Source organism: Xyrauchen texanus, chromosome 10, assembly GCF_025860055.1.
Source record: "Xyrauchen texanus isolate HMW12.3.18 chromosome 10, RBS_HiC_50CHRs, whole genome shotgun sequence".
NCBI lineage: Eukaryota > Metazoa > Chordata > Actinopteri > Cypriniformes > Catostomidae > Xyrauchen > Xyrauchen texanus.
Window position 1 is genome coordinate 39,093,753 of NC_068285.1, and position 26,282 is coordinate 39,120,034.

The window sequence follows — 26,282 nt, forward strand, 5'->3', positions numbered from 1 at the left end:
TAAAGCAAAGTGATTATTCCACGAGCCGCCAACGGCGAGCTACATAATGGGATAGTATAGAGCGCCCTTCCAAGGTGGTCCATGGTGGGGCGCTCATAGTACAAACACAAGCACATATCTTATGTACTGAGTTTTCTATGTACTGATATGCATAAAAAATCCTCGGGTAAGTCAGTCAGAGACGGACCTTGTAAGGGAGGAGATAATGCTCAGCATATACATTCTCCAGTCCATTCTACAGTCAGGCTGATAGAATGTTGGAATGCATTTTTCTATGTACTGATATGCATAAAAAATCCTCGGGTAAGTCGGTCAGAGACGGACCTTATAAGGGAGGAGATAATGCTCAGCATATACATACTCAAGTCCATTCTACAGTCAGGCTGATAGAATGTTGGAATGCAATGAGGGGACCTGTAGGTTATAAAACCTGATAAATGTCGAAGGCGAGGCCCAGACCGCCGCCGCACAAATATCTTCAATGGGTATCCCACTGGACCACGCCCACGAGGAGGCCATGCTCCTCGTAGAGTGAGCTCTGATGCCTAAGGGGCATTGAAGGCACTTGGCTTCATAAGCTAGTGCTATAGCATCCACTATCCAACGCGATATTCTTTGCTTTGAGACTGCGAGACCATTAGTGCGGCCGCCAAAGCATACGAATAATTGTTCCGTCTGTCTGAACAGGGCAGAACGTTCCAAATATACTCTGAGCGCCCTGACCGGGCAGAGTAAATTAGCCGCTTCGCCTGCTGGGGACGATAGCACTGCCAGAGATATCACCTGTACTCTGAAGGGTGTGGAGAGCACTTTAGGAATATACCCGTGCTTTGGCCTAAGGACAACTCTGCAGTCGTTAGGTCCAAATTCCAGGCAAGCAGCGCTTGATGACAGCGCTGCAGGTCGCCCACTCTCTTGACTGAGGCGACGCCAGCAAGAGCGCAGTTTTGAGCGAGAGCTGTTTAAGGTGCACGGTTCGGAGAGGTTCGAACGGGCACTCTTGAGTGCGCCCAGGACCGTGGCCAGGTCCCAGATCGGCACCGAGAGGGGCGAGGAGGGTTCATCCTCCTAGCCTCTTAGGAAACGTAATGATTAGGTCGCTTTTCCCTAATGAACTTCCTTTATCAGGATTGTGTGACGCGCTATGGCAGCCACATAGACTTTGAGCGTGGAGGGTGTACGGCCCGCCTCCAGCAGCTCTTGCAAAAAGGCGAGTACACTTGGTATCTCGCGACGATTTGGGGTTCAAGCTCTTGGTATCACACCAGTCACTGAACACTTTCCACTTTTGGGCATATAAGCGCTCGAGAGGGCGCTTACGCCTCAGTGATGGTTCTCAAAACTCCACTGGGGAGGTTCTCGGAACCCGCTGAGGGGCCATGCATGGAGGGCCCACAGATCGGGCGGGATGAAGAATCATCCCGCTGGCCTGCCTGAGGAGGTCTAGCCTCAACGGAATCGACCATGGGGCAGATTGCATCATCTGCATCAGTTCTGGAAACCACGCCTGGTTGTTCCAGAGTGGGGCTACCAGGAGCACTGCACATTTCACTTCCCTGATCCGACTGATGACCTGAGGTAGCATCGCGATCGGGGAAAAGCATACAAGGGGCTGCTCGGCCAGACTTGGGAGAGCGCGTCCGTGCTCTTTGAGAAGAAAAGGGGCAGTGCGTGTTTCTCTGGAGGCTAAGAGGTCGACCTCTGCCTCGCCAAAGGTTTGCCATAACCACTGAACCGCCAGGGGGACCATTCTCCTGGGAGAACCTTGTCTCTGGACAGCATGTCCGCTCCCTGGTTCAGGGCGCCTGGCACATGCGCTGCTCTCAGCGAAGCGCAGGTGGTGTTGTGACCATAAGATGAGCTCCCTGGCCATAGAGTGCAGGAGCTCGACCTGAGTCCACCCTGGCGATTTATATACCGAAACTACCATCATGTTGTCCGCTCGACCAGGACGCGTTCGCTTTTTCAGGTACGGAAGCAGGGCTCTGAGAGCCAAGGCGACCGCTCATTTCCAGACAGTTTATATGTAGGCGCTTTTCCGGTTTGACCAAAAGCCAGAGACAGGCCTGCCCTCGTAAAGGGCCCCCCATCCTATTTTGGAGGCATCTGTCGTGATCATTTTTCTCCGCATATTTACGCCCAGACTCACGCTGGTTTGATACCAGTTGATGGCTTTCCAGGGCGTCAGGGCTTTTATACAGCCGTGATTCGCTCTGATCAAAAAGTGGCCCGAGCGCCACGCGTGAGTGGGGACACGGCTCTTGAGCCAGTGCTGGAGAGGACGCATGTGCAACAATCCTAGCTGGAGTACCGCCGATGCCGAGGCCATGAGACCGAGCATTGAAATCGTTTGACGGGGGCGTGTGCACCCATTTTGAATGATGTTGCAAGGCGTCGAATAGAGAGCGCGCGCTCTGCACTATTCCCAGAAAAGAGATATTCTGGCTGGGGGATAGCACGCTCTTTGCAAAATTGATTCTCAGACCCAGGCATTCTAGATGGCTGATAATCCAAGATCTGTGCGTCGTTAACTGACCCTCTGATTGTGCTATGATTAGCCAATCGTCGAGGTAATTCAGTATTCGCGACTCCCGCTGTCTCAGGGGGAAAGTGCCGCGTCCATACAGTTCGTGGAATGTACGGGGCCAATGATAGGTCGAATGGTAGTACTGTGTACTGGTATGACTGTCCCTCGAAAGCGAATCTCAGAAAAGGCCTGTGATGAGGCGCTATCGGAATGTGAAAGTAAGCATCTTTCAAATCCACTGATAGAAACCAATCCCCAGGGCGAACTTGCGTGAAGATATGTTTGGTTGTTAACATTCTGAACGAGTGAATCATTAAAGCTTTGTTCAGATGTCTGAGATCTAGGATGGGGCGGAGGCCACCGTCCTTTTTCGGGACGAGAAAATAGCGGCTGTAAAAACCTGCCTCGCTCATAGAGGGAGGAACAGTTTCTATAGCACCCTTCTCTATCAGTTTGAGCACCTCGGTGCGTAGAACATGTGACACATTTTTCCTCACTTTCGTCTCGACCACCGCTGAAAAGCGGGGTGGTCTGCGAGCGAATTGAAGTGAGTAACCGTGTTTTATTATGTTCAAAACCCATTTCGGCATGTCGGGGATTTTTTCCCAGGCTTTTGCTCGCACAGATGTGGGCTGAATGCTGGCTGGGGGCATGTCGCAGTGACGTATGGGCCCCACCGCAAATTGCCTTGTGCTAACACTGAGTTTACAGCTCTCAGAGGCGCAGGTGCACGCTGAGCAGCCGTGTTGAGTGCCGAGTGCAGGGGTGCATGTGAGAGTACAGGCACGCTGCTATCTCCTAAATGCTTGCAGCATGAGTCGGAGAAATGCTTGAAACTGTATGGACAGAGTTTTCGGTGGGGGTGCATACATCGTAATAGGCACGCCGCCACATTCATGAAGCTTCCCGCTTTTAGCGGGAGTCTCTTGGCTCGCGCGATCGCATCTGTGATGTTTGCGGCATGAGACAGAGAACTGTTTGAAACTGTATGGGCAGCACTTATGGGTGGGGGTGCATATACTGTAGTAGGCACGCCGCACCACTTTCATAAAGTCTTCCGCCAGGGCGGGGTTTTTGGCTATGCATACAGTGTTTGTGTGTAGGGGTGCATGCAGGACAGCAGGCACGCGAGCTACATTTATAGTATTTCCCGCTTTTACTGGGGAAGTGTTTATAACTGTGGGAACAGTGCTTGTGTGTAGTGGTGCATACATGACAATAGGCACACGATCTACATTTATTGGACGTCCAGCCTGAGCTGGGGAAGTATTTGGCACTGTTTGGACAGTATTGGTATGTGGGAATGCACACTTTAGTGTGGACATGTGAACCCTTAGTGACACAGGCAGAAAATGACTCTTTTCGTGATGTCTGTGTGTCGCCGTTAAAACGGCGCTTGATTGCAGGTGAGCGAAGTTCTGTGACTGGCCCATTGACTGCTGTACAGACATTTCCAACCGCCTGTAAGGGGACTGGGTAATGTTTTACATGTTTTAGAAAGAGTGGTCCGCCTTTGCGAGACACGCATTCTCTCTTTTCTTCCTATTGCTAGGAAGACTTACGAGGCTCCGGTTCAGCACGATCTTGGGCCGAGGACCTCGCTGCTCAGGCGGCTTTCTCGCCAGCGGAACGCGAGCGGCGCCGAAGCGCCCTTTTCAGGTCTGCTCTTTGGCTTTTGGGAGACGGGAGGGGCCGCCCTGGCTCACTGCTGCTGCTGAGGCGGTCTCTGGTGAGACGAGCTGGAGCGCTTGGGCAGGAAGGAACGATAGGCGCATCAAGGAATGGCGCCTTATCCGCGTCCTTCATCTCCGTTAGCGTCAGCCACAGATGGCGCTCAAGGACAGTCAATTTAGCTATGGCCCGGCCAATGGATTGGGCGGTGGCCTTCGTGGCTCGCAGGGCTACGTCAGTGGCGCTGCGCAGGTCCTTGAAAGCCTCAGGTTCAGGTCCAGACTCGTCCATGGTGCGGAGAAGTTTGGCCTGGTAAACTTGTAAAACCGCCATTGAATGAAGCGCTGACGCAGCTTGGCCGGCGGCGGCGTATGCGCGACCGGCGAGAGCTGAGGTGGATCTGCAGGGCTTCGAGGGATGAGAAGCTTTGGCTTTCCATCCGGCGGTGGAGGGTGGGCACAGATGGTTGGCCACAGCCTCCTCGAGGGGCGGAGTTCCCTCGTAGCCTCTTTCTCTTGCGCCGTCCACTGAGGAGAGTGAGGAAGAAAAAGAAGGCTTCAAGTGAGCAGAGTGCGGGGCTTTCCACGACTTTGTGAGTTCGTCGTGCACTTCGGGGAAGAAAGGAGAGGGTCTCTGTCGAGGGGCCTGCCGGCGCCCCTGCAGGAACCACTCGTCCAGCTGGCTGCGGGCGGGTTCTTCCGGAGAAGACCAGTCGAGCCCGAGGTCTTCCACGGCTTTGGACAGGATGCGGACAATCTCAGAGTCCATGCTGGTGCCCGTGCTCGTGTCCGCTGATGTGGATGGCGCGGGGTCGAAACTCGAGCCCGGCCAGTCGTCGGATGCAGCGTCAATAGAGAGGCTGTCATCCTTTTCATCGTCGACCCTGACGTGCCGAACGAGAGGAGACCCACCGCTCTGCTGGAGGGGGTGCTGGTCCGCCTTCATAAAATGGACTGGCGGCGGGGAGATCTCAGGTAGCGGTGAAGCACGCGGGGACTGGGCCGGGCGTGACGCCACCGAGTCTACGTGCTCTGGCAGCCTCTGTGAGCGGGCGCTTTTCTTGCGCTGCTGGAACGGAGGGGCGGCAACACGGTGGAAGCAGGCTTGTTTGGCGGCGAAAGCGGCAAAGCGAAGCGCAGCTCGGCGAGGCCCAGGGAGTCACATTCGGGCATCCGCCCTGAATGAGAGCAGCTTCTGCGTGGTCCGGTCCCAGGCAGCGAAGTGCAAATGATGTGACGATCCCCGTCAGGAAGAGGGCCTCTGCACGAGGCGCAGGCTGAAGGCATTTGCAACAACGCCTTGAAAATTACTCTTTACTAAAAAAGCGCCGCAGAGGCAAGCGCTTGCAGTAAAGGATATAGCGCTAGCGCCGGATGGCGTAGCAGAAGGCTTCGAAGGCAGCTGAAGGCGCCGGCGTCCTCTTTAGCGGTCCTACTTTAGGCTTTTCGACGGTGGGCTAAAGACTCCAACAATCCGGAGGATCCAGCGAAGAACAGGTCTTTGCTGAAGGAGATTAAATCTAAAGAACTCTCATGACGGGCACCTAATATATAGCCCTAAGCCACGCCATCTTGGCGGCTCTGAGCTGCAGTGGCGCTGCGCCATTGGTCGCTGCGCTCAGAGTCGCCCGTCATTGGTTCGAGCAAGTTGCTGCAGCACAGCCAATGACCGAAGCTGCCTCGGCCATTGCTGTCTGCCGTGCAGCTGCAATGCGCTTAAATAAATAAAATAAAGACTTCAATATTTCTCGAGAAACTGAGTTTTCCCATAGCGTAAGCTACTTACGCAATAGGAGAGACCTCTCGATAGGGAACTATATATATATCACGATACATCACAATATCAAGATTAAATTCAGTTATGACTCACAAGCTCTTGATTAAATTCCAATTAATTTGGTTATATTTCAATTATAATGTCCATATTTGGTCAAATGCCACCCTTATTTAGACAATCTGCTTCATCTTTATATAACTGTTAGACATGATGTAAAGACACAAAAAAGTAATTCAAATATTGATACTGGGATCGATACAATAGCAGGAGAAAAAGTATCACGATATATTGATATTTGAGTGTATTGGCACAGCCCTACTCTTTACCCGTCTTTCCAGGAAATCTAGAGAATCTCCAGATGTTGTCGTGTGCAGCTTTAAGAGAACCTTTAGAGCCCTCTTTCACGGTTTATTGGCCAGACAACCTTTCCTTCTCCTGGATCTCTTTCTTCTGATCCTCCAAAGTTTTGCCTGTAAAACGTATTCATACATTCCCCCATTGTCTGTTGTTTATTCATGTTTACTACAAGTTTCCATCATTGGTTACATTTATGTTAAACTTTTCTGTTCTAAGTATATATTTTATATTCTAAAACAGGTATATAAAAAACAGTTTAAAGCATCCCAAACACTGTTTACTGTTTTATCTTTTGGGTTTACACAACAAATGCTGAATGTGGATATACATTGTTTCACCAACAATGTCTCACTTTTCAAGGTTAACAAATTGATGCCATCTTCTGGACACTCAAAGGTACTCCATTATAATAATTTCAAATTAGGTAAACTACTACATTAAATTTGTAAGTCATAAATGGTATAATATTTAGATAAATTACAAGATAAAATATTATAAACTTGTCAGTATATATTTATACATAAGTATATATTTATAAAATGTGTGTGTGTTATATATATATATATATATATATATATATATATATATATATATATATATATATATATATATAATTTACCAAACATATATAAGTACCAAACAACATATAAATGCATATCAAATACATAACTACAAACTAATAAAAAGGTAATAAATCTTAGCATGATCTTTTATTTAATGAGAAATATCGACGCGGAATGAATCTTAATAAAATTTCTAAATGGCATCTTTCACAAATGAACCCAATGAATGCCAAAGTGATAAGGTTTATTAAAAACAACCATTTCTAAGCGTTCCAATGTTACATTTAGGCCTACAATCAGCTGAATCTGATTTCTTTACCTAGAAGAGTGCGCACAGACAGGCTAAACTTTGTAATTCATTAAGATTGCAGTTGTTTTAAAATTTCACATGCTTTAAAAACTCTAAAAGTAAATGTAGAAAAAAATATCCTTAATATTATAAAATATCTTAAATCCTAAATTATGTTAGTCAATTTTCATGTCGGCGACGTACAAGCAATGAATAATTGTTTTTATTTTTTATTGTCAAGGCAAAAAATTGACAGATGTACATTTATAAATTGCATATACAAAAAGGCAATAACAATATAAGAAAAATAAATAAATAAAAAAAAACAGACAAAAACAAAAAAATTAATAATATAATATTTATCCTAGTTCACGGCTCATACAAAAATATTCTCATTGTATCTTAAAAAAGAAGAACATTTCTTATTCGTGAGCAATGAGTAATTATATGCAGGGCACTTTCCTACATGTGATTACGTGTTACTAACATGTGCTTATGACGTGTGATGTGAGGTGTGAGTGACCGATCGACTTCCCAACGTGTTGTCTACGTGTAAATATACATAGTTTTTGTTTGTGTTTTTCTTACCTTCATTTAACTTCGTATGCTTGAATTGTATCCTCCAACTAGTCCACGATTGATAGTGGCTGATTTAACAATTTATGTGTAGTATTATTAAAGATAAAGTGTAATACTGCAGCCGCTTCTTTATTAACAAACATGGGACTGTTTTGACGGCTGATTTGCTCATAAATTAAGTCCTGGCTGGACATTTTTATATATTAAATAACCATATTGTAATGCCTAGTTTTTTGAAAATCCATTCAGTGAATTAAATACTTTCTAAATGAAAACTACATGTATCATTGACATTGAAACATGACAAACAGTCAAAGTAAAAACAAAAACAAATAATTTTTAATTAACCATACTATAATGCTCAATTTCACAATATGCCTCATTTCAGTCTAGATTTACATTTAGCCATTTAGCAATCTGGCAGGGGTTTTGTGTGTGGTGGCAAGGGGGATGTGGGTCTGAGTATGCAGTTTATCTGACCCATGTCCTCAGCATGCTGCATCTCATTGAGACCTTCTGTGAGAGCGCACCCCAGCTCACACACATGATGTACATCATGCTGCACTGCAACCAGGCAAGGATTGCCCAATGTGGGTAATTACTTCAGTTCAAAGCCTATGACTGCACATCACCTCAGGGGATGACGGTCCACATGAGATGCATTCATTCTTAGCTATTACTGTAATTTACACTGAAAACCAGAAACAGTGTAATCCCCAACTTCTGATTTAGTTGATTTCCTCATGTCAGTTTATGGTTCCTCTTAGTTGAAGCCAACATTGTCATGAAGTCTGTTCTAAGAAACTGATCGGCAGTGACACAGGAAATGCAGAAACATGTGGTTATCTGACCTTCTCACATAATATAAAGCAGTAGTTCTCAACTGGTTTAGCTTGAAGACCTAGTGACATGACATTTGACATAATTTACATGAAAGCATTTTACAAGTGCAAACCAAACGCAGTATCAAAATTGCTTGTACAAAAGTAAACAACCATGTCAATCATTTATATTTATTAATATTACCATTAGCTGCACAGGCCCAACAATATGCACAATTTTAGAGGTTGTCACTATTGATTATTTTTGTAATTGAGTAATCTTACAATTAATTTGTCAAACAATCTGGAAAAATAATTTCATAATTGACCATGCATAGTGTCACGTCTGTGGGGCGTGAACTGCACTGCTGGGTGGCTTTAACAGTAGGCTCACATTTAGCTTTGACTGACAACATAACAGAGCTGCGACTCCTGTCATAACTGTCATTAAGTGCTGTTGATTTGCAGAATTGCTGTAATGGTATTTCAGGATATTTTTCAGTTTGGACAGACTACTACATTGATTTTCAAATCTGAAGTGAAGTGCACTTACACTTTTGCCACAACACACTCTGGCATAAGCATCAGTTGATCAATGGCCATGTTTACATGCACTTAAGAAAAGTGTTTGTTTCTGGGCTTTTGCAGAAAGCAGTATTCTGAAACGACATGTAAACACGAACATCGTTTTCCTAGAGAAAAGAGAAAGTGATTTAACACTCCTAGGTTTCTCCCAGAGAACGGCACTTATATGGCCGTGTAAACAGATAAGACATATCGGTCTGCACATGTGGGTGGAAAAGACTGAATAACTAAACTGACATCATAGGATGTAGTGGTACATCACATCAACAAGTCAACATGATGAGGATTCAACATTGCTGGGGAGTACAGTGAGAAAGGAAAAATCACACGCACATATACACACACAATCAACTAAAACACACAATTTAGAATCTCGACTATGTTGCATCAGTATACTGTACGTGCTTAAGTGCCTTGGGCGAATCCCAGATTATGACGTAAGAGGGAAACCCCACTATTGCAGTGAAACTGCTGGTGTGATGGAATGTTAAGGAAACAAGCATAGGAACAACAGAATAATTCTTTTTTTAACAAAGTATTCACAGCGCTTCACTTTTTCTACATTTTGTTATGTTACAGCCTTATTCCAAAATTGATTATATTCATTATTTTCCTCAAAATTCTACAAACAACACCCCATAATGACACCGTGAAAGAAGTTTGTTTGAAATCTTTGCAAATTTATTTAAAAAAAATCACATGTACATAAGTATTCACAGCCTTTGCCATGACACTCAAAATTGAGCTCAGGTGCATCCTGTTTCCACTGATCATCCTTGAGATGTTTCTACAACTTGATTGGAGTCCACCTGTGGTAAATTCAGTTGATTGGACATGATTTTGAAAGGCACACACCTGTCTATATAAGGTCCCACAGTTAACAGTGCATGTCAGAGGCGCTCGGTTGACAGAGAAAGGGGTTTTAACCTGATCGGAGGCGTGTTTGATGGCAAAATATAGGAAAAATCGTAATTGAAATGGACCAGAGACACTAGTTAGTATTGATGAATCAGATGAGGAGGATGATGTTGGTAGGATAGAGGGAAACAGAGATATGAAAGAAGATGCAGGATCAAAGAAAAGAAAGAAAAATCAACAGGAAAGTTAGTTATTGTATGATGAATTATTTAAGTGAAGTTTCAATAAAGGTGATTTTAGCATTGTATAACAGAATATGGAAAGAAGGTATACTTCCTTAAAGTTGGAAGGAAGCATTAATAATACCCATTAAAAAGCCAGGGAAAGACCCAAGTAATCCCATAAATTATCATCCAATAGCTCTTACCTCTTATTTATGCAAGGTTATGGAGAGAATGATAACTGATAGAAAAAGGGAGCTCCTTATCAAAGTGGATTTAGGTGTGGAAGAGGGACTTTGGATCCAATAGTATATTTAGAAGCTGATATAAGGAAGGCATTTATAAATAAGGAAAGTGCCATCGTTGTTTTCTTTGATATAGAAAAGCATATGATATGCTGTGGAAGGTGGGATTATTAATAAAGCTGGGAAAGATGAATATAACAGGAAGAATGTATAATTGGGTTAAAGAATTTTTAATCGGGAGGAGAATTAGGGTGAAGGTTGGCGGGTTTATATCCTCTAGTGATATGGTTGATAATGGAATGCCCCAGGACAGTGTAATAAGTCCACTTTTATTTATCATCATGATTAATGTTTTCTCAAGAATACATACAAGTATGGGGAAATCATTGTTTGCTGATGATGGGGCACTCCGGTTTAAAGGAAAGAATATAGAATATAATATAAAGAAAATGAAATGTGTGTTAAATGAAGTAGAAAAGTGGTCAGGGGATAATGGATTCAAGTTTTCAGTGGAAAAGACAAAAATAATATTTTTTACAAATATGAAGAGGAAGGTTGATGTTAAAATACATTATATAAACAAGAACCGGAACGTGTTAATATAATAAGATTTCTAGGAGTATGGTTTGATGGTAGATTAACCTGGAGAGAACATATAGGAAAGATGGTGGGAAGATGTAAGCAAGTAGTGAATGTAATGAGGTGTATTTCAGGACAGGAATGGGGTGCAGATAGGTTGGCTTTAAAAACTATCTATACATCTATGATAAGATCTATATTGGATTATGGTTGCATAGTGTATGGTTCTGCAACTAAATCTCATTGAATTAAATTGGATAGAATTCAGTCTCAAGCCCTAAGAATTTGTTGTGGAGCATGTTTGACTTCTCCAGTCTCAGCTCTTCAAGTAGAGATGGGTGAAATGCCTCTGCATATAAGAAGACAACAATTAATGGCTTTTTATTATGTAAATCTATAAGAGGTCAGAGTAGGAATCGCCCTACAAAAAAGGTACTGATGCCTAGTTGGGAATATGAGAAGAAAGAGTGTAATAGTTTTGTGTAGAATAGAATACAATGGGGGGAAATTAGTAAATGTTATGAGACTGGAAGAATTCAGATATGCTCCAATAATTCCTTTATCTCCAGTGCCACTGTGGGTTTTGCCTCAACATGAAGTTGATTTTAAATTATTAGAAATAAGGCAAGAGGAAGGTCCATATGATGCTGAGGTATATGATGTAAGGGAGTATGTGGGGTCAAGATATGGGGATTATTTGCACATTTATACAGATGTTTCGAAAGACCCCAAAACAGGTCATGTGGGTGCTTCATTCATAATACCAAAGTTTAAGTGTATAAAAACAACAGGATATCAGATTACCTATCAGTGTATACTGGAGAGATGTTTGCAATAATTATGGCAATAAGGCAGATTAGTGAAGTTAAAATATCTAGAGCAATACTATGTTCAGATTCTAGTTGAGCTCTAATAAGTCTGAATGAGCAGAAGTCAGAAACTAGACAAGATATGATAATAGAGATTTCTCAAGAATTATATTCTCTTCACCAAAATAGTATAAAGGTACAGTTTTTGTTGGTACTGATTGTATGTAGAGTGTCAATGGTCCATTTGGGTTATAGTTGGTGGTAATGCACTTATATGTCTGCGATCCGCTGTAAAACAAGTGCATGTCAGAGCACAAACCAAGCCATGAAGTCCAAGGAATTGTCTGTAGACCTACTAGACAGGATTGTATCGAGTTACAGATCTGGGCAAGGGTACAGAAAAATGTCTGCATCATTTAAGGTTCCAAATGAGCACAGTGACCTCCATCACCCATAAATGGAAGAAGTTTGTAACAACCAGAACTCTTCCTAGAGCTGGCCGCCAGCCAAACTGAGCGATTGGGGGAGAAGGGCCTTAGTCAGGAGGTGACCAAGAACCCGATGGTCACTCTGACAGAGCTCCAGTGTTTCTGTGTGGAGAGAGGAGAAACTTCCAGAAGAACAACCATCTCAGTAGCACTCCACAAATAGGCCTGTATGGTAGAGTGGCCAGACGGAAGCCCCTCATCAGTAAAAGGCACATAACAGCCCACCTGGAGTTTGCTAAAAGGCACCTAAAGGACTCTCAGACCATGAGATACAAAATTCTCTGGTCTGATGAAACAAAGATTGAACTCTTTGGCCTGAATGGCAAGTGTCATGTCTGGAGGGAACCAGGCACTGCTGATCACCTGGCCAATACCATCCCTACAGTGAAGCATGGTGGTGGCAGCATCATGCTGTGGGGATGTTTTTCAGCGGCAGGAACTGGGAGACTAGTCAGGATCAAGGCAAAGATGAAAGCAGCAATGTACAGAGACATCCTTGATGAAAACCTGCTCTAGAGCGCTCTGCACCTCAGACTGGGGCGAAGGTTCATCTTCCAACAGAACAACGACACTAAACACACAGCCAAGATAACAAAGGAGTGGCTACGGGACAACTCTGTGAATGTCCTTGAGTGGCCCAGACTTGAACCCGATTGAACATATCTGGAGAGATCTGAAAAATGGCTGTGCACTGACGCTCCCCATCCAACCTGATGTAGCTTGAGAGGTTCTGCACAGAAGAATGGGACAAACTGCCCAAAAATAGGTGTGCCAAGCTTGTAGCATCATACTCAAAAAGACTTGAGGCTGTAATTGGTGCCAAAGGTGCTTCAACAAAGTATTGAGCAAAGGCTGTGAATATTTATGTACATGTGATTTTTTTTATTTTTTTTATTTCTAATACATTTTTAAGATTTCAAACAAACTTCTTTCATGTTGTCATTATAGGGTATTTGTAGAATTGAGGAAAATAATGAATTTAATCCATTTTGGAATAAGGCTGTAACATAACACAATGTGGAAAAAGTGAAGCACTTGTGAATACTTTCCGGATGCACTGTATATATATATGTGTGTATATATATGGAAATAATTAGCAAAGTCTTCCTTTGATATCATGTTTGTTATATATGTCAGCGTCGCAGGGAAATTATGTTGAATTTAGGGCTGTCAATAGATAATTTTTAAATCAAATTAATTACATGATGTGTTGACAATTTAATTGCATATCAGTATTTACAGAGAAAGGCCCACAAATAAAGATAATTTAGTACGTTATAATTAAAAGAAATTGAAATATATAATAAATATTATAATTCAGATTTAATACATATATTGTGGCAACAGACATGCATTTAGACAATACAAAAAGTGGCTTTAAATGTCAAAATATTGAGTGCATTTACATGCACTTTAAAAGTATGATTTCAGACGGATTAAAGCAATAATTCGTCTTTTAGTATGGTAAATGGTCTGCACTTATATAGCGCCTTTTTTTACCTTAGCGGTTACCAAAGCACTATACACTGTGTCCCAATCACCCTTTCACACTCACACTCCACTCATACACCAATGAGAGCAGAGCTGCCATGCAAGGTGCTAGCCTGCCATTGGAAGCAACTTGGGGTTCAGTGTCTTGCCCAAGGATACTTCGGCATGTGGAGTCATGTGGGTAAACCCTGCGATTAGTGGCCGACCCGCTCTACCACCTGAGCCACAACCGCCCTTTTAAAACTTAAACTTTTAAAAATGTTATGTTAACACGTTAGTTATCGAACTAACAGACCTAGATAATGCGAATGTAGATCAGTTCCATCTAGCATTTAAACACATCTGTCGGTCCACAATAGGCCTCTGCATCATGTGTAGGACTATTCTCTGAAAAACAGAGGTGCATCGCAACATGTGTTTAACCAGGAAGTCAAACACAACACAAAGGAGAGAAAAAGAGCAACAACAACACTGGGTGCATTTCATTCAGAAGTGATCATCCCCATGTCCTATTCCTTTCGAAGACTTTTCCATCCACTGGGCTCAAACATTATTTTTATTCAGAACTCAAGTCATTTTATTGTCATTTGTTTCATTTAATATTTAATCCTTTCAGATGGAAAACATTTATACATATAAATGATGCAATCCAAAGTGCATTTGAACAGCAGTGAAAGACTTTCTTATGATGTGTTACATTCATACGAGCAGACAGAGAAGTAAGTTTGAAGTAAGTTTGGAGCAGAAGAAATAGAAATAAACCTTGTGTAAATTGTTAGCTTTATGCTAAGCTAAAATGCTATTTATAACCATTTTACATGCACATGTTACCAGACACCATCATATTTTTATCAAGAAAATTCATGTTGGAACAGAATTTCTTTTTTTTTAGTAAGACCTTTGATATTAGGGCAAAAATCATATTCTTGATAATAATTTTTGTATTGCTTTCCTGCAAAAGTATGATCAAGGTTAGCATACTTTGTCAGAGAGATTAAAACTGTAGCTCGACAACTTAAAAAACCTACGGTAGTTTGATTAAAACTGCCTATGTAAATGAACTCATTGCTTGCTATATTTTCCATATCATCACCATACCATGAACATCAAGCATCAGACAGACACTTTTGTGTAACGCAACCAAAGCGATGAGTCTTACTAGTTTCAGCTTCGCTTGTCATAAGCACTGTGTTTTTAGGATGCTGTCAAGTTAAATGTAGTCTGAAACACATCTTGAGAGCCCTGCTTTGTTTTGCTCAATCCAGCTGTTTAAGCATGAAAGCGTGTCAGTGGAAGGCTGTGTTGCCTGTTTGATGGTTTAATGAGGTGTGTTGCCTGTCCAGCTGGAGTTGCGCTGACTGTTTTTTGACTTTGTTTCTGTTTTTGAGAGTGAGGGTGTGTCAAGTGACTAATTAATTTGCGTGATTGAGCATGCATCATGCGGCCTTTGACATCAACAACAAAATAAATTGAAAGCAGTTTCTTCTCCATTTAAAAGTCAATATTCCCATGGATTTTGCTATCCGAACTATGCATGATTATATTGTTAATTGCAGTCACACAATATTGCCCACAATCCACTCAAAACAGACCTGGGCCCATATTCACAAAACATCTTTAGGCTAAAAGTACTCTAGCTCCTAACTCAAAATGTATTAGCAACCTTTAAAAATTAGGGGAGCGTCACAGCTTATTTTTCATCTTTTTTCATCTTCTAAGAACATTTAAAAGCATTTAAAGCCACGACATCTTAGAAGTTGTCCTAAAGATTCCTAAATGGCTGTAACAGTGGATCACACATGATCCAAAGCATGGCTACTGTCGTCAGTCCACATTGATCAAATCAATGCACTCAATATATACACTAACCTAAAGGATTATTAGGAACACCTGTTCAATTTCTCATTAATGCAATTATCTAATCAACCAATCACATGGCAGTTGCTTCAATGCATTTAGGGGTGTGGTCCTGGTCAAGACAATCTACCTACCTGAGCATTGTTTCTGACCATGTCCATCCCTTTATGGCCACCATGTACCCATCCTGTGATGGCTACTTCCAGCAGGATAATGCACCATGTCACAAAGCTCGAATCATTTGAAATTGGTTTCTTGAACATGACAATGAGTTCACTGAACTAAAATGCCCCCACAGTCACCAGATCTCAACCCAATAGAGCATCTTTGGGATGTGGTGGAACGGGAGCTTCGTGCCCTGGATGTGCATCCCACAAATCTCCGTCAACTGCAAGATGCTATCCTATCAATATGGGCCAACATTTCTAAAGAATGCTTTCAGCACCTTGTTGAATCAATGCCACGTAGAATTAAGGCAGTTCTGAAGGCGAAAGGGGGTCAAACACAGTATTAGTATGGTGTTCCTAATAATCCTTTAGGTGAGTGTATATATATAAGTCTATTTTGAAGATTTAGATGTATTTAAATTTCATGACAAAATTATTAAAACTACATTTTATTCATGTAATTTTGTTAAAGGCAACTCAATTCAATTTGAGGGAATTTTGTTATGAAATTGAAATCCATAATTTTTAGAAATAAGATGAAAGATTTTTGTGTGTGTACTAGGATATTATTATGACATTTACCATTTGAAAAGGTATCGCCTGATTCTTAAGGATGTTTCGTATTTGTGAACTTATGCAATTACCTTTCAAACGAACCGAAACATTTACGGTCCAGTTACACCGGAGATAAAGGCTTTGACAACTCCCTGGCCACAGGCAAAATGCAACTGAGTAGCACAGGTGAATTGGGAGTTTCTCACCAGAATCATCCATCAAACTATTAAAGCGACATACTGTAAAGGCATTGGCATGTGGAAGGGCAAACACTGGCACGCCAGCAATGGTGAGAGAGGAGCAGGCTATTTTATTCATAAAGCATTCATTCTGTACCTGCATTCCAATCTAGATCTTGATGTAATCCTTCCTCATGATCATGCAGTGTGTTATCATGAGCTGAATGGGAGACTAAACAACAAGTTAAAATGTGAGGAGACTGCAGTATACCCAACAGACTTGTGCAGCGCGTGCAAGCTATTCGCACATCACGAGCCAGCAGCGCATCAATTTGGGTAAACGCACGAGTAAATGTGCCAGCTTTGCTTTGGTCAGGCTGCGATTCACCGAAAAGGGCTAAATAGTTGATCAGCTTGTGATGAGCGAATGGCTTGCTGTTTTAATACATTTTAATCAAATTAGTTATATGGTGTCCCAATTAATTAATCAAATTAATCACATATATAAATATTTGCTGAGAAAGCCTCTCAAATAACAATAATTCTATATATAATGATGAGATAATTCTAAATAGTTATCTTTAAATATTTACAAATAATGTATATATATGTGTATGTATATGTGTGTGTATATATATATATTTATTTAAGTAATATCACATGAGCAAGAGTGCTATATGGCCCTACATCAGCACTGCTGTGATTCGGCCGCAGGCCGAGTGCCGTAGGTAATTACAGCAGTGTGTGTGTGTGTGAGTGTGAGAGAGACACGGAGCGTGTGTGATAACCTGTGTGAGCATTCTGAAGGTCAGCTTTCTCAGTGGAAAAATAGTGTCCAAGCGGGGGTATTTCTCCCAATTTTAGCCGCACAAGAGTCGATCATTATAGAAACAGCGATGTCCTCCGCCATTTTTAAACAGTGTGTATCCAATATGGAAACTAGGTAAGCACCTCAAGTTCTGTAATCAAACAGTCCTTTATGTCTCTCAGATGCAATGAGCCTTAATCCTCAAATTGTTCATTTAAAGCTGTTTAAAACAATGTCCTAGCTTAAGTAATGTAGTGGTAATACGAGCGATCACTGAGCGCTGTTCTATGTAAACAATGACTAACGGATTCACTTCAGGTCACCAACTGGCTCATATTACACACAAAAAATCTTTTGCCACCACCTGCTGGCTAACATATGTAATTTCAAAAATAAAGACAGTAACTCCTAACAGATATGCACTGCTCTTACGCCTTAGTTTAGAATGGCAGGAACACAAGCGGCGTGATACACACAGTGAAGCGTTTGAGTGCCGATGCTGTCACACCATCAGTGCTCATGGAATGTTTCTCGTCCAATCAGATTTGAGGACCGGAACTAACTGTTATATATATATTAGGGCTGTCAATCGATTAAAATTTTTAATTGAATTAATTACATGGTGTCCCGATTAATTAATTGTGATTAATCGCATATACAAATATTTGCTGAGAAAGCCCCTCATATAACAATAATTCAATATATAAAGATTATACATATTTATATCAATATATATTTTTACATAGTTATCTAAATATTAAAAATTATCTAAAATATTATTTAAAAATGTGTGTGTGTGTATATACATATACTGTATATAAAGTGTGTGTTGCTCATACAGTTGAAATTTCACTTACTGCCCTCAGTAAACAGGTGGTACTACAAGCTTGCATTTCTCTGGAATCTTCCTCATTATGGTGCGATTAATTGCGTGAACTTTTTTAAGGCGTTATTTTTTGTCAAATTAATCGCACTGAATTAACACGTTAAATCGACAGCCCTAATATATATTATTTTTTAAAATGATATAATTCAAATGCATTAAATTATTGTGGCAGAGGGGTTAAACATTAATAAGACAATTCAAAAAGTGTCTTTAGAATCCAATATATTGTTTATTTGCATATTTCTGAACAAAAGCCAGTCATTGCCATACAGTACACAGCAATCCATTTTGCAAGTTAATTTGTGAAGTTTGTCTTCTGGGCCTGGAGGCAGGGCATTGATATCATGGACAGCACTGTGGGGGAGTGGCTCTACCGGGCCACCATGGGCCCTATCTGGTACTTCAACTGGTTTAACATTGCAGAAGGGCACATCAGGAGCAGAAGTGTCATCTACCATGCATTTATGATCACCAACAGTGGAATCCTATTGGTCACATGGTGGTTTTCCCAAGATGTAGTGATGGCTCAATTGTCTACTTTTATTCTAATAATTTCCATCCCTCTTGTGTATGTATGTATGTATGTATGTATGTATGTATGTATTGGGCCTGCAGATTCCTGTTCCGACAGACAGCGCTGCTTTTCAAGTCTTGAATAAGAGGATGGGCAAACATGCTGCTATAACTTTTACACAACCAAGACCTCCTCTGGTGTGAAATCAATTGAAATGTAATCAAATGTAAAGAACATAATGTATCAGTTTGTAAGTCATATGAATTAGATTAATGGTGCTTTTATGGTGGTTTGGAGCTGGACAGCACCTTGTGTCTCTATGCTTTTGTTGAATGATTCCTTTAAGTCTAATGGAATTGGTAAAGAGGAAACAGGTATATAGTACGCACTTGAGGCACAACTTGAGGCACAAATGTGAAACTGAATCCAAAGTCATACTTTAGTGAATGACTCAACTCTATAAATTAGGATAGTATGTGAGCATTTATTATGTAAAAGATAGCAACTTAGTCACGGTGCCAAAACTGTTTACATTGTTGCACAGTGTGTTAGTTATGTGTGTGTGAGCGTGCGTATGGTTCTGACAAGTGTGTGTCATCAGCTTTTCCGATCTATTCTGTCCCTTACTGAAAAGTAACTTAGGCTATGGTATGCTAAAGGAGTTTTCATCATTTAGAACCAATTCTAGTGAGATCAAACAAGAATAAATCTTACTGAAATTCTAAAAAAATTTAATCAACAAGAAGGAATTTCATTCTTAACAGGATTGTTTGATCTCATTTGGAATAATGATTGAAATCAGCAAAATACTTTATGATACTATATCTAAGCAAACTCATTTACCTCTTCTGTAAACACTCAGAATAATTATATTATATCAGTAATATAATATTGTGAAATTATTTCAGAATAAAAGACACTTGAAGAGATTTTAAATTGTGCAAACAGTGTTCACTTTCATGTTATTGAGCTTTTCACTACATTATATGACTCATTATTGTCAGTACAATATGTCTGACACCTATTTTTAAATGTTATCTTAATATTTTGTGGTTATTATTTGTGTTTCTTGAAAGCAACCATTGCGTTTATTTCTTTCAAATTATTTTATATTTATTAATTTCTTTATTTTCTTTTTAAATGCTTGTATGTTGTTTCTTGCTATGCTTTTATGCTGATGTGGTTTAATATTATGTGTGTGCTGTATTGTCTTCCCAAGTTATAGATAAGGATTGCCTCCTTTTCAATAAACTGATCATTTGTTTTACCATCACACCATCTCCAGCTTTTCCCATTCTCTGCATCTGCTTATTGGCTGGTAGAAGAGTTAACATGACATAATGTTGACTGAATGATATTTCCTGAGAGATCTAGTCACAAATAACCTGGATCTCAACATTTGTTTCCAATGGTGAACAGGGAGGGTTAGTTCCTTGTATGTGGTGTTTGTGGCCGTAGCTTCATGAGAACATGACATCTAATTAATGTTTATGGCTTGTCTCATGATCCGGGTGGAAGAGATATTTGCTAGGCCTCTCAAACGTGTTGTCTTGTCATGCTGTATGGAATACATGCCAGCGCATCATGAGGGGCATGACATCTTATGTCACTGTTATAATGCAATTTTTGTAAGTGTATTAAAGTCACTGCTGTCAGATTTTCATGAACGTTATGTGGAAGCATCCATCCATCCATCCATCCATCCATCCGTTAATAAACCAAACAATACAGTATATTGACTTCTAAAGCCACTTTTTGAATAATCAAATCTTTTTGATGCCAAGGACCCCAGACATATAATAAAAAAAGTAAACAAATAAAGACATGTTGTTTGCTAAATTAAATAACTGGGTTTTATTAGTGTCACTGCGCTAAAGCAAAATGAATTATTACAATTTTAAATGGAAAACATTTACTGTAAAGTAATGTAAGATGTTTAAACTCAAAGAGAATCATTTTCAATGAAATGTAAATGTATTTGCATAGTGCTTTTCGCATTAAATATTGTTTCAAAGCAACTTTTCAGAGAAGTTTGAAGTACATTTCTAAAGAAAAGGAAATTATATTACAATATATTTATTTCTAAATGTTTAGAACTATGACTGTCAATAGAATAATTGTATTTATTTTGATTAATATAGGGTTTATTGAATTATATTTATTTGGGTGCCTTAATATTATTAATAGTGTTATTATTATAGTTTGCAATATTAATTCTACTGTTTTCCTTTATATGTAACCATCATGCACTGGGCTGAATAAGCCTTCAGTACAAATATTAGAGCATGTGAAGTTGTTCTTGTTTTTCTTTTCTCCATTTATTGTTTAATTTTCTCATTACCTTGAATGCAAAAGTGATATTCTCAAGGCCAATCCATATGCAATCCCCTTGAGTATTGCAATTGAAACTCTAGTCTTACAGGAATATTCCGGGTTCAATACAAATTAACCTCAATCGACAGCATTTGTGGCATAATGTTGAGCACAACAAAAATTATTGTCCCTCATTTTCTTAAAAAACAAAAAAACAAAATGTGAGGCACTCACAATGGAAGTAAATGTGGCCAATTTTTGGAGGGTTTAAATGCAGAAATTTGAAGCCTATACATTTTCTTTTATTATTAATCTTCTGTTAAAACACATTTTTTATTTCAGCTGTAAATTTGATCAAATTGCATTTACAGTCATTTTAGTGTTTGTTGGCCCTATATTGTCATGGCAACTGAGTTGTAAAATTGGCTATAGCTTACACAGAAAAGGTTAGTAAGTGATTTTATCACACTAAAACCATGTTAACGCGCATATCCTTTATGTCTTGTGGATACATTTTTAATACAATGACTTTTGGATCGGCCCCCATTCACTTCCATTGTAAATGCCTCACTGTAATCTTGTTTTTTTGCTTTTTTTTTTAAAGAAAAGGAGGGATGAGTCAAAATTAATTAATAGCTTGACTCAAAATTAATTATCAGTATTATTTCAAAAATGCTGTCAAATAATCTTAACTTGAATTGAACCATAATATTCCTTTAATTAGCCTTCCCTTAAACTATATGCTTAATTCTATTTATTCTGGTTAACTTAAAAAAAAATAATAAAAAAAAAGAAACAGCACATATTTGTCATTTCCTACAGGGTTTGATCACATGATCAAGTGTCATTCACTGAATTCTCATGGAGATTAGTCACTTATCTCACACATATAGCTTGCCACAGTTTAATAATATTTGGGAGGAGTTTACTTGTGGGTGGAACGTTTTGGTACTTTCTGTTTCAATAGATATCTACAATATATAACCAGCAGAGTACAAAGATCAGCAGTAAGAAAGAGGATCCTGTTGTAAAGTGATCTCTGAATTTTTCGAACTGAGTCATGGAGGAGAGTTTTCCTTTCCACAGTACTTTCACTGATTTCTTATTACATTTGTTGGGGTTGTTATTTTTCCTGCTGGATGTGGGGCTGGATGTTTGGACTGTTGTATCGTTCTATCAAGATGGGGCCTATGGGTATATGGCAGTGATGATCTTTCTACTGCTGGGCTCTTCAATGTTGTTACAGGTGTTCAGCTGGCTCTGGTACTCTGGTAACTTGGATCATCTGGAGTCTCGTGTGGAAAAATTTGTAAACAGGCATAAATTAATCAAACCATTCCATTTCATGCAGCTCGGAGTCTACCTCAGGTCTGTAACTAAAATTTGCTTCATAATTTTCCCTAAATATTGCTGATAATGCTCAAATAAAATTGTGAACGCTTAAGAGTCAACATGAAATCAAAACTGTTACTTTCTAATACACATTTCTGGTCTTATTGTAAATGTTTAAAGGGTAACTAAACACCTGCTCAGAGTCTGACTCCAGCCACTAGAAATATTTTAAAATGCAGGAAAAGTGGGCAGACCCCGGCGGGGATAGAGGGATTGAACCGAGTGCGGGGCTGAGCGGGGGGGGGGGGCACCTGAGACTCGTAGTGACGGATTAATTGACAGCTGCTGTCAGACTCTATGTTATTATTATTCCTCACACGGTCGTAAGACGACATGTACATGAATCTGGCGTGGTGAGCTGGAACCTGCTTACGTCAGCTGTCACCGCTTACGTCACGAAGTACCGCAACAGCCAATAGGAAAATTCAACTGCAGTAGCCACCGTTCAACCTGAAGATGGCAGCACTCAGACGTTTTTACACCATATATTGTAGAATTAAAACACTTTATACACAAATGTCAAAAAAATTACTTGAATCAATGACCAGTACTAATAAAGCCCCATGCTTACAGATCATTAACTAAAAAAAGTTGGTTTAGGGTTTAGTTACCCTTTAAGGAGAAAATCTGTTCATCAAAATGTTGCTCCATTTTTAAAACCATTTTGTTTTTCATCTGATGTCGCTAAGCTCCCTTATTTTTCAACCACTTGTTTCAAACTATCTGTCATATCAACATTTAAATACCTTTTTACAATCCAATAAATTCTAATGGATAAATTCAAGTCTTGCCCTAAATTTTCAACATTGGATATCCTGTTGCACTTTAAAATATGTCACATTATGGAAGTATAATGGGATATAAATATTTTGTGTTGACTTTAGCAAACTATCAAGTGTGCATGTTTATCTAGTATGAAAACAAGTATCAAAATAGTGGCATCACTATTGGCTATTATAGTTTTGTTTTCGATAAGTGTTCATTAATATGCAAAGTGTTGTTGTTGTCACAGGTATGCAGGGGTGGTGGATATATCAACATACCGCTTTTCTCAACAAACGGATTCTTTCTATGAGGGTGTGGCTGTATACCTAAGCCATGATCTTCAGATGCTTCGATTAATAGAGACGTTTTCCGAAAGTGCCCCACAGCTCACTCTTATGATCTCTATAATAGCACACAGTGGAGAGCTGACACCCATTACAGGTCAGTCTCAAATCCACTTAAACATTCATGTATGTTTCAGAATATGATCACTTTATGTTTCTAAATCTTTTAAAGTGAAGGGTTCACCCCCAAAATAGTCACCATTTACTCACCCTTATATCTGCTGATTTAGTTTTTCAATGGCAAACAAAGATGTTTAATAGAATCTTCATGTTTTTCATTTCAATACAATGAAAGATGATCATAACTGGTGCTAAGCTTGAAAAAGGACAATAATGCAACATAAAAATTTGTCCATATGCCTTACCGGTGAAAAGCTTTTAGTTCTCATATATACCAAGAACACACCATGATTGATGTTTAGCAAATAATTACATCAATTTCAGTCTGTTACACATATAGTCTATTGTAGGTTAAGAAGACTTGAAATATTGTGCACAAGTTGTTTGGACTACTTTTATGTTAATTTTAGGAGCCTTACTTTTCCCTATTATTATATGGAAAAGAGCAACATAGATGTTTTGCTAGATACTGTAACTCTGTGACACTTTACAATAAACTTCTATTCATTCAAATTTTTACAGCCTTATGAAAATACAATTGTTCTTTGTTAATGTTAGTTCATAATGCTTTAACTTATGTTAACTTGTTCAACTTTTAATGTTAAAAAACTGTAGACCTATAAGCATATTGAACGTTGATATTAACATTAACCAAGATGAATTAGTGCTGTAAATGTTTCATTGTTAGTTCAAGTTAACTAATGTAGTAAACTACAGTTAAAAAAAGTATTGTTGATAACTCTTATATTGCTTGGAGAAAAAATATGCGGGAGACCTAAAGGTCAATAAATATTGACATTTTTAGGTGAACTGTTCCTTGATCAAAGATGTTTTAATCAAGAAATTTTGATCTGATATTCAGATTGCTTCTTGTAATGCAAATAATGCTCTGCGCATGGAGCCTGAAAGTGAACTCAATTCCTTTGCCGAAACGTTCTTGAATTTTACCTTTTTTTTTAATTTAAAACAAAGATTGTGTATTCCTCAAAAGGTAGTTAATACTTTACCAGGACCTTACAGATAAAGTATAACCTACCATATGTATAGAGCAAGTTTTCTGTTATCTATTATTAGATTGTATTATATAATGATTATTTCCATTTCAGGAATCAAATCCCTGGGATCAGCAGTTGCAATTGCCTATAGTGTTGTCATGTACCACCGCTCCATGCGTGCATTTCTTCCTGACAAACGCCTGATGGGCTTAACCTCCTCTTTTGTCTACTTCCTGTGGAACTTGGTGCTGATCATCACACGTGTAACTGCTCTTGCACTCTTCTCCTCTGTACTGCCCTGCTACATAGTCACCCACTTCATCTCTGTGTGGATGCTGCTGGTTTTGGGGGTTTGGAGCCAAAAAACAAACTATATGGAAAATCGGTATTGGGAATGGCTGTACAGAGCTACAGTTGGACTCATCTGGTACTTCAGCTGGTTTAATGTAGCTGAAGGAAGTACCAAAATAAAGAATATTGTCTATTATGTCATCATGGGGCTGGACACAATGATGCTGCTTGGCTTATGGTGCTGGAAGACAGTGGACCAAGCAGGCTGTTTGAACCACTTTGATCCATATATAGTGATCCCTGTACTGCTAGGTTTGTACGTTTTTGGAATTGGACTGAAAATGACATACCACAGATACCTCCATCCAAACTGTGTTGAATTGGTAATTGCTGAACCACATGAACGACTGGAGATGGGCCGAGAACCAGCATGTTATGAGGAGACGGACTCAGCGAGTTCCGGATTTCAAGTGATTTCCCCTGAAGCTCCACCTCCAGCATCTCCAGCACAACCAATCACTGGAGTTAACAAGAGAATGAGGACTATGGCTGCTAATTTCTACTCATAGTTCCTGGTTTAACTTTTTTTGTGACATTATTTAACACAAGTTTTATTTATTAAACATTATTTATAATTGTAGACTTTTGTACATCTTTTTTGTTTTACAGGATAATATGGCTCATTTCTTTGCATTGTTTCATGCAAAATATGAATCTTTTGCTAAATTGTGTCTTAAATGACCATTATGATATTAATAGACGCAGGTTTTCTTTTGAAGTTTAATATCTGCATGCAATAGATATGCTGTTGCTTTTCAGACATGCTAATATGTGTGGTCGTGATCCAATAATTTGCATTTAAAGGGGCTTCCTCATGACTTGTGTCAGCGTTGCCCAATACATTGACCTCAAGCAGTATTCAATGTCTCATCTGATATTCATAAATATTTATAACATCCAGAGACCTCAGTTCCAGAACTTTGATTCACTGCAGAAAGTAACAAGACTCTTTTATGTTACGGTCTTGGGATGTTCTTGGTGAATTTAGTGTATTAAAGCAAAGGCCAGGACTTTTTTTCTAATTGATGACCAACTGATTCTGTATGGAACAATTTGTAATATTTTGTCAAACAAAAGATTTTGCTAAATTATTCGATATTGTTTTCAGAAATGTTCATTTGTATATTTCAAATCCATTGGGATGCGTTGTGCAGTTCCATTCACACTCATTTTACAG

The 26,282-nt window shown here is 39.8% G+C and overlaps 2 protein-coding genes across 2 annotated transcripts; both read left to right on the forward strand.

Moving 5' to 3' along the window:
* Positions 1–7,678: 7,678 nt before the first annotated feature.
* On the forward strand, positions 7,679–18,966 carry LOC127650117 (XK-related protein 8-like). Its single transcript, XM_052135311.1, has 4 exons — positions 7,679–7,690; positions 8,151–8,336; positions 18,644–18,843; positions 18,927–18,966. Exons 1-4 carry the CDS (start codon positions 7,679–7,681, stop codon positions 18,964–18,966), a joined length of 438 nt encoding a protein of 145 aa, XP_051991271.1.
* Positions 18,967–22,128: 3,162 nt separating this feature from the next.
* Positions 22,129–26,282, forward strand: LOC127650697 (XK-related protein 8-like). Its single transcript, XM_052136292.1, has 3 exons — positions 22,129–22,506; positions 23,543–23,736; positions 24,866–26,282. Exons 1-3 carry the CDS (start codon positions 22,199–22,201, stop codon positions 25,612–25,614), a joined length of 1,251 nt encoding a protein of 416 aa, XP_051992252.1. The 5' UTR covers positions 22,129–22,198; the 3' UTR covers positions 25,615–26,282.

What these genes read in the sequence shown, in the direction of transcription:
- LOC127650697 (XM_052136292.1), top strand. Translation starts at nt 22,199, where the DNA reads ATGGAGGAGAGTTTTCCTTTCCACAGTACTTTCACTGATTTCTTATTA. An exon ending in CAGCTCGGAGTCTACCTCAG is followed by an intron (nt 22,507 to 23,542) that starts GTCTGTAACTAA and finishes TTGTTGTCACAG; the next exon opens with GTATGCAGGGGTGGTGGATA. An exon ending in AGAGCTGACACCCATTACAG is followed by an intron (nt 23,737 to 24,865) that starts GTCAGTCTCAAA and finishes TTTCCATTTCAG; the next exon opens with GAATCAAATCCCTGGGATCA.
- LOC127650117 (XM_052135311.1), top strand. An exon ending in TCATGCTGCACTGCAACCAG is followed by an intron (nt 8,337 to 18,643) that starts GCAAGGATTGCC and finishes GCCTGGAGGCAG; the next exon opens with GGCATTGATATCATGGACAG. An exon ending in GATGTAGTGATGGCTCAATT is followed by an intron (nt 18,844 to 18,926) that starts GTCTACTTTTAT and finishes TTGGGCCTGCAG; the next exon opens with ATTCCTGTTCCGACAGACAG.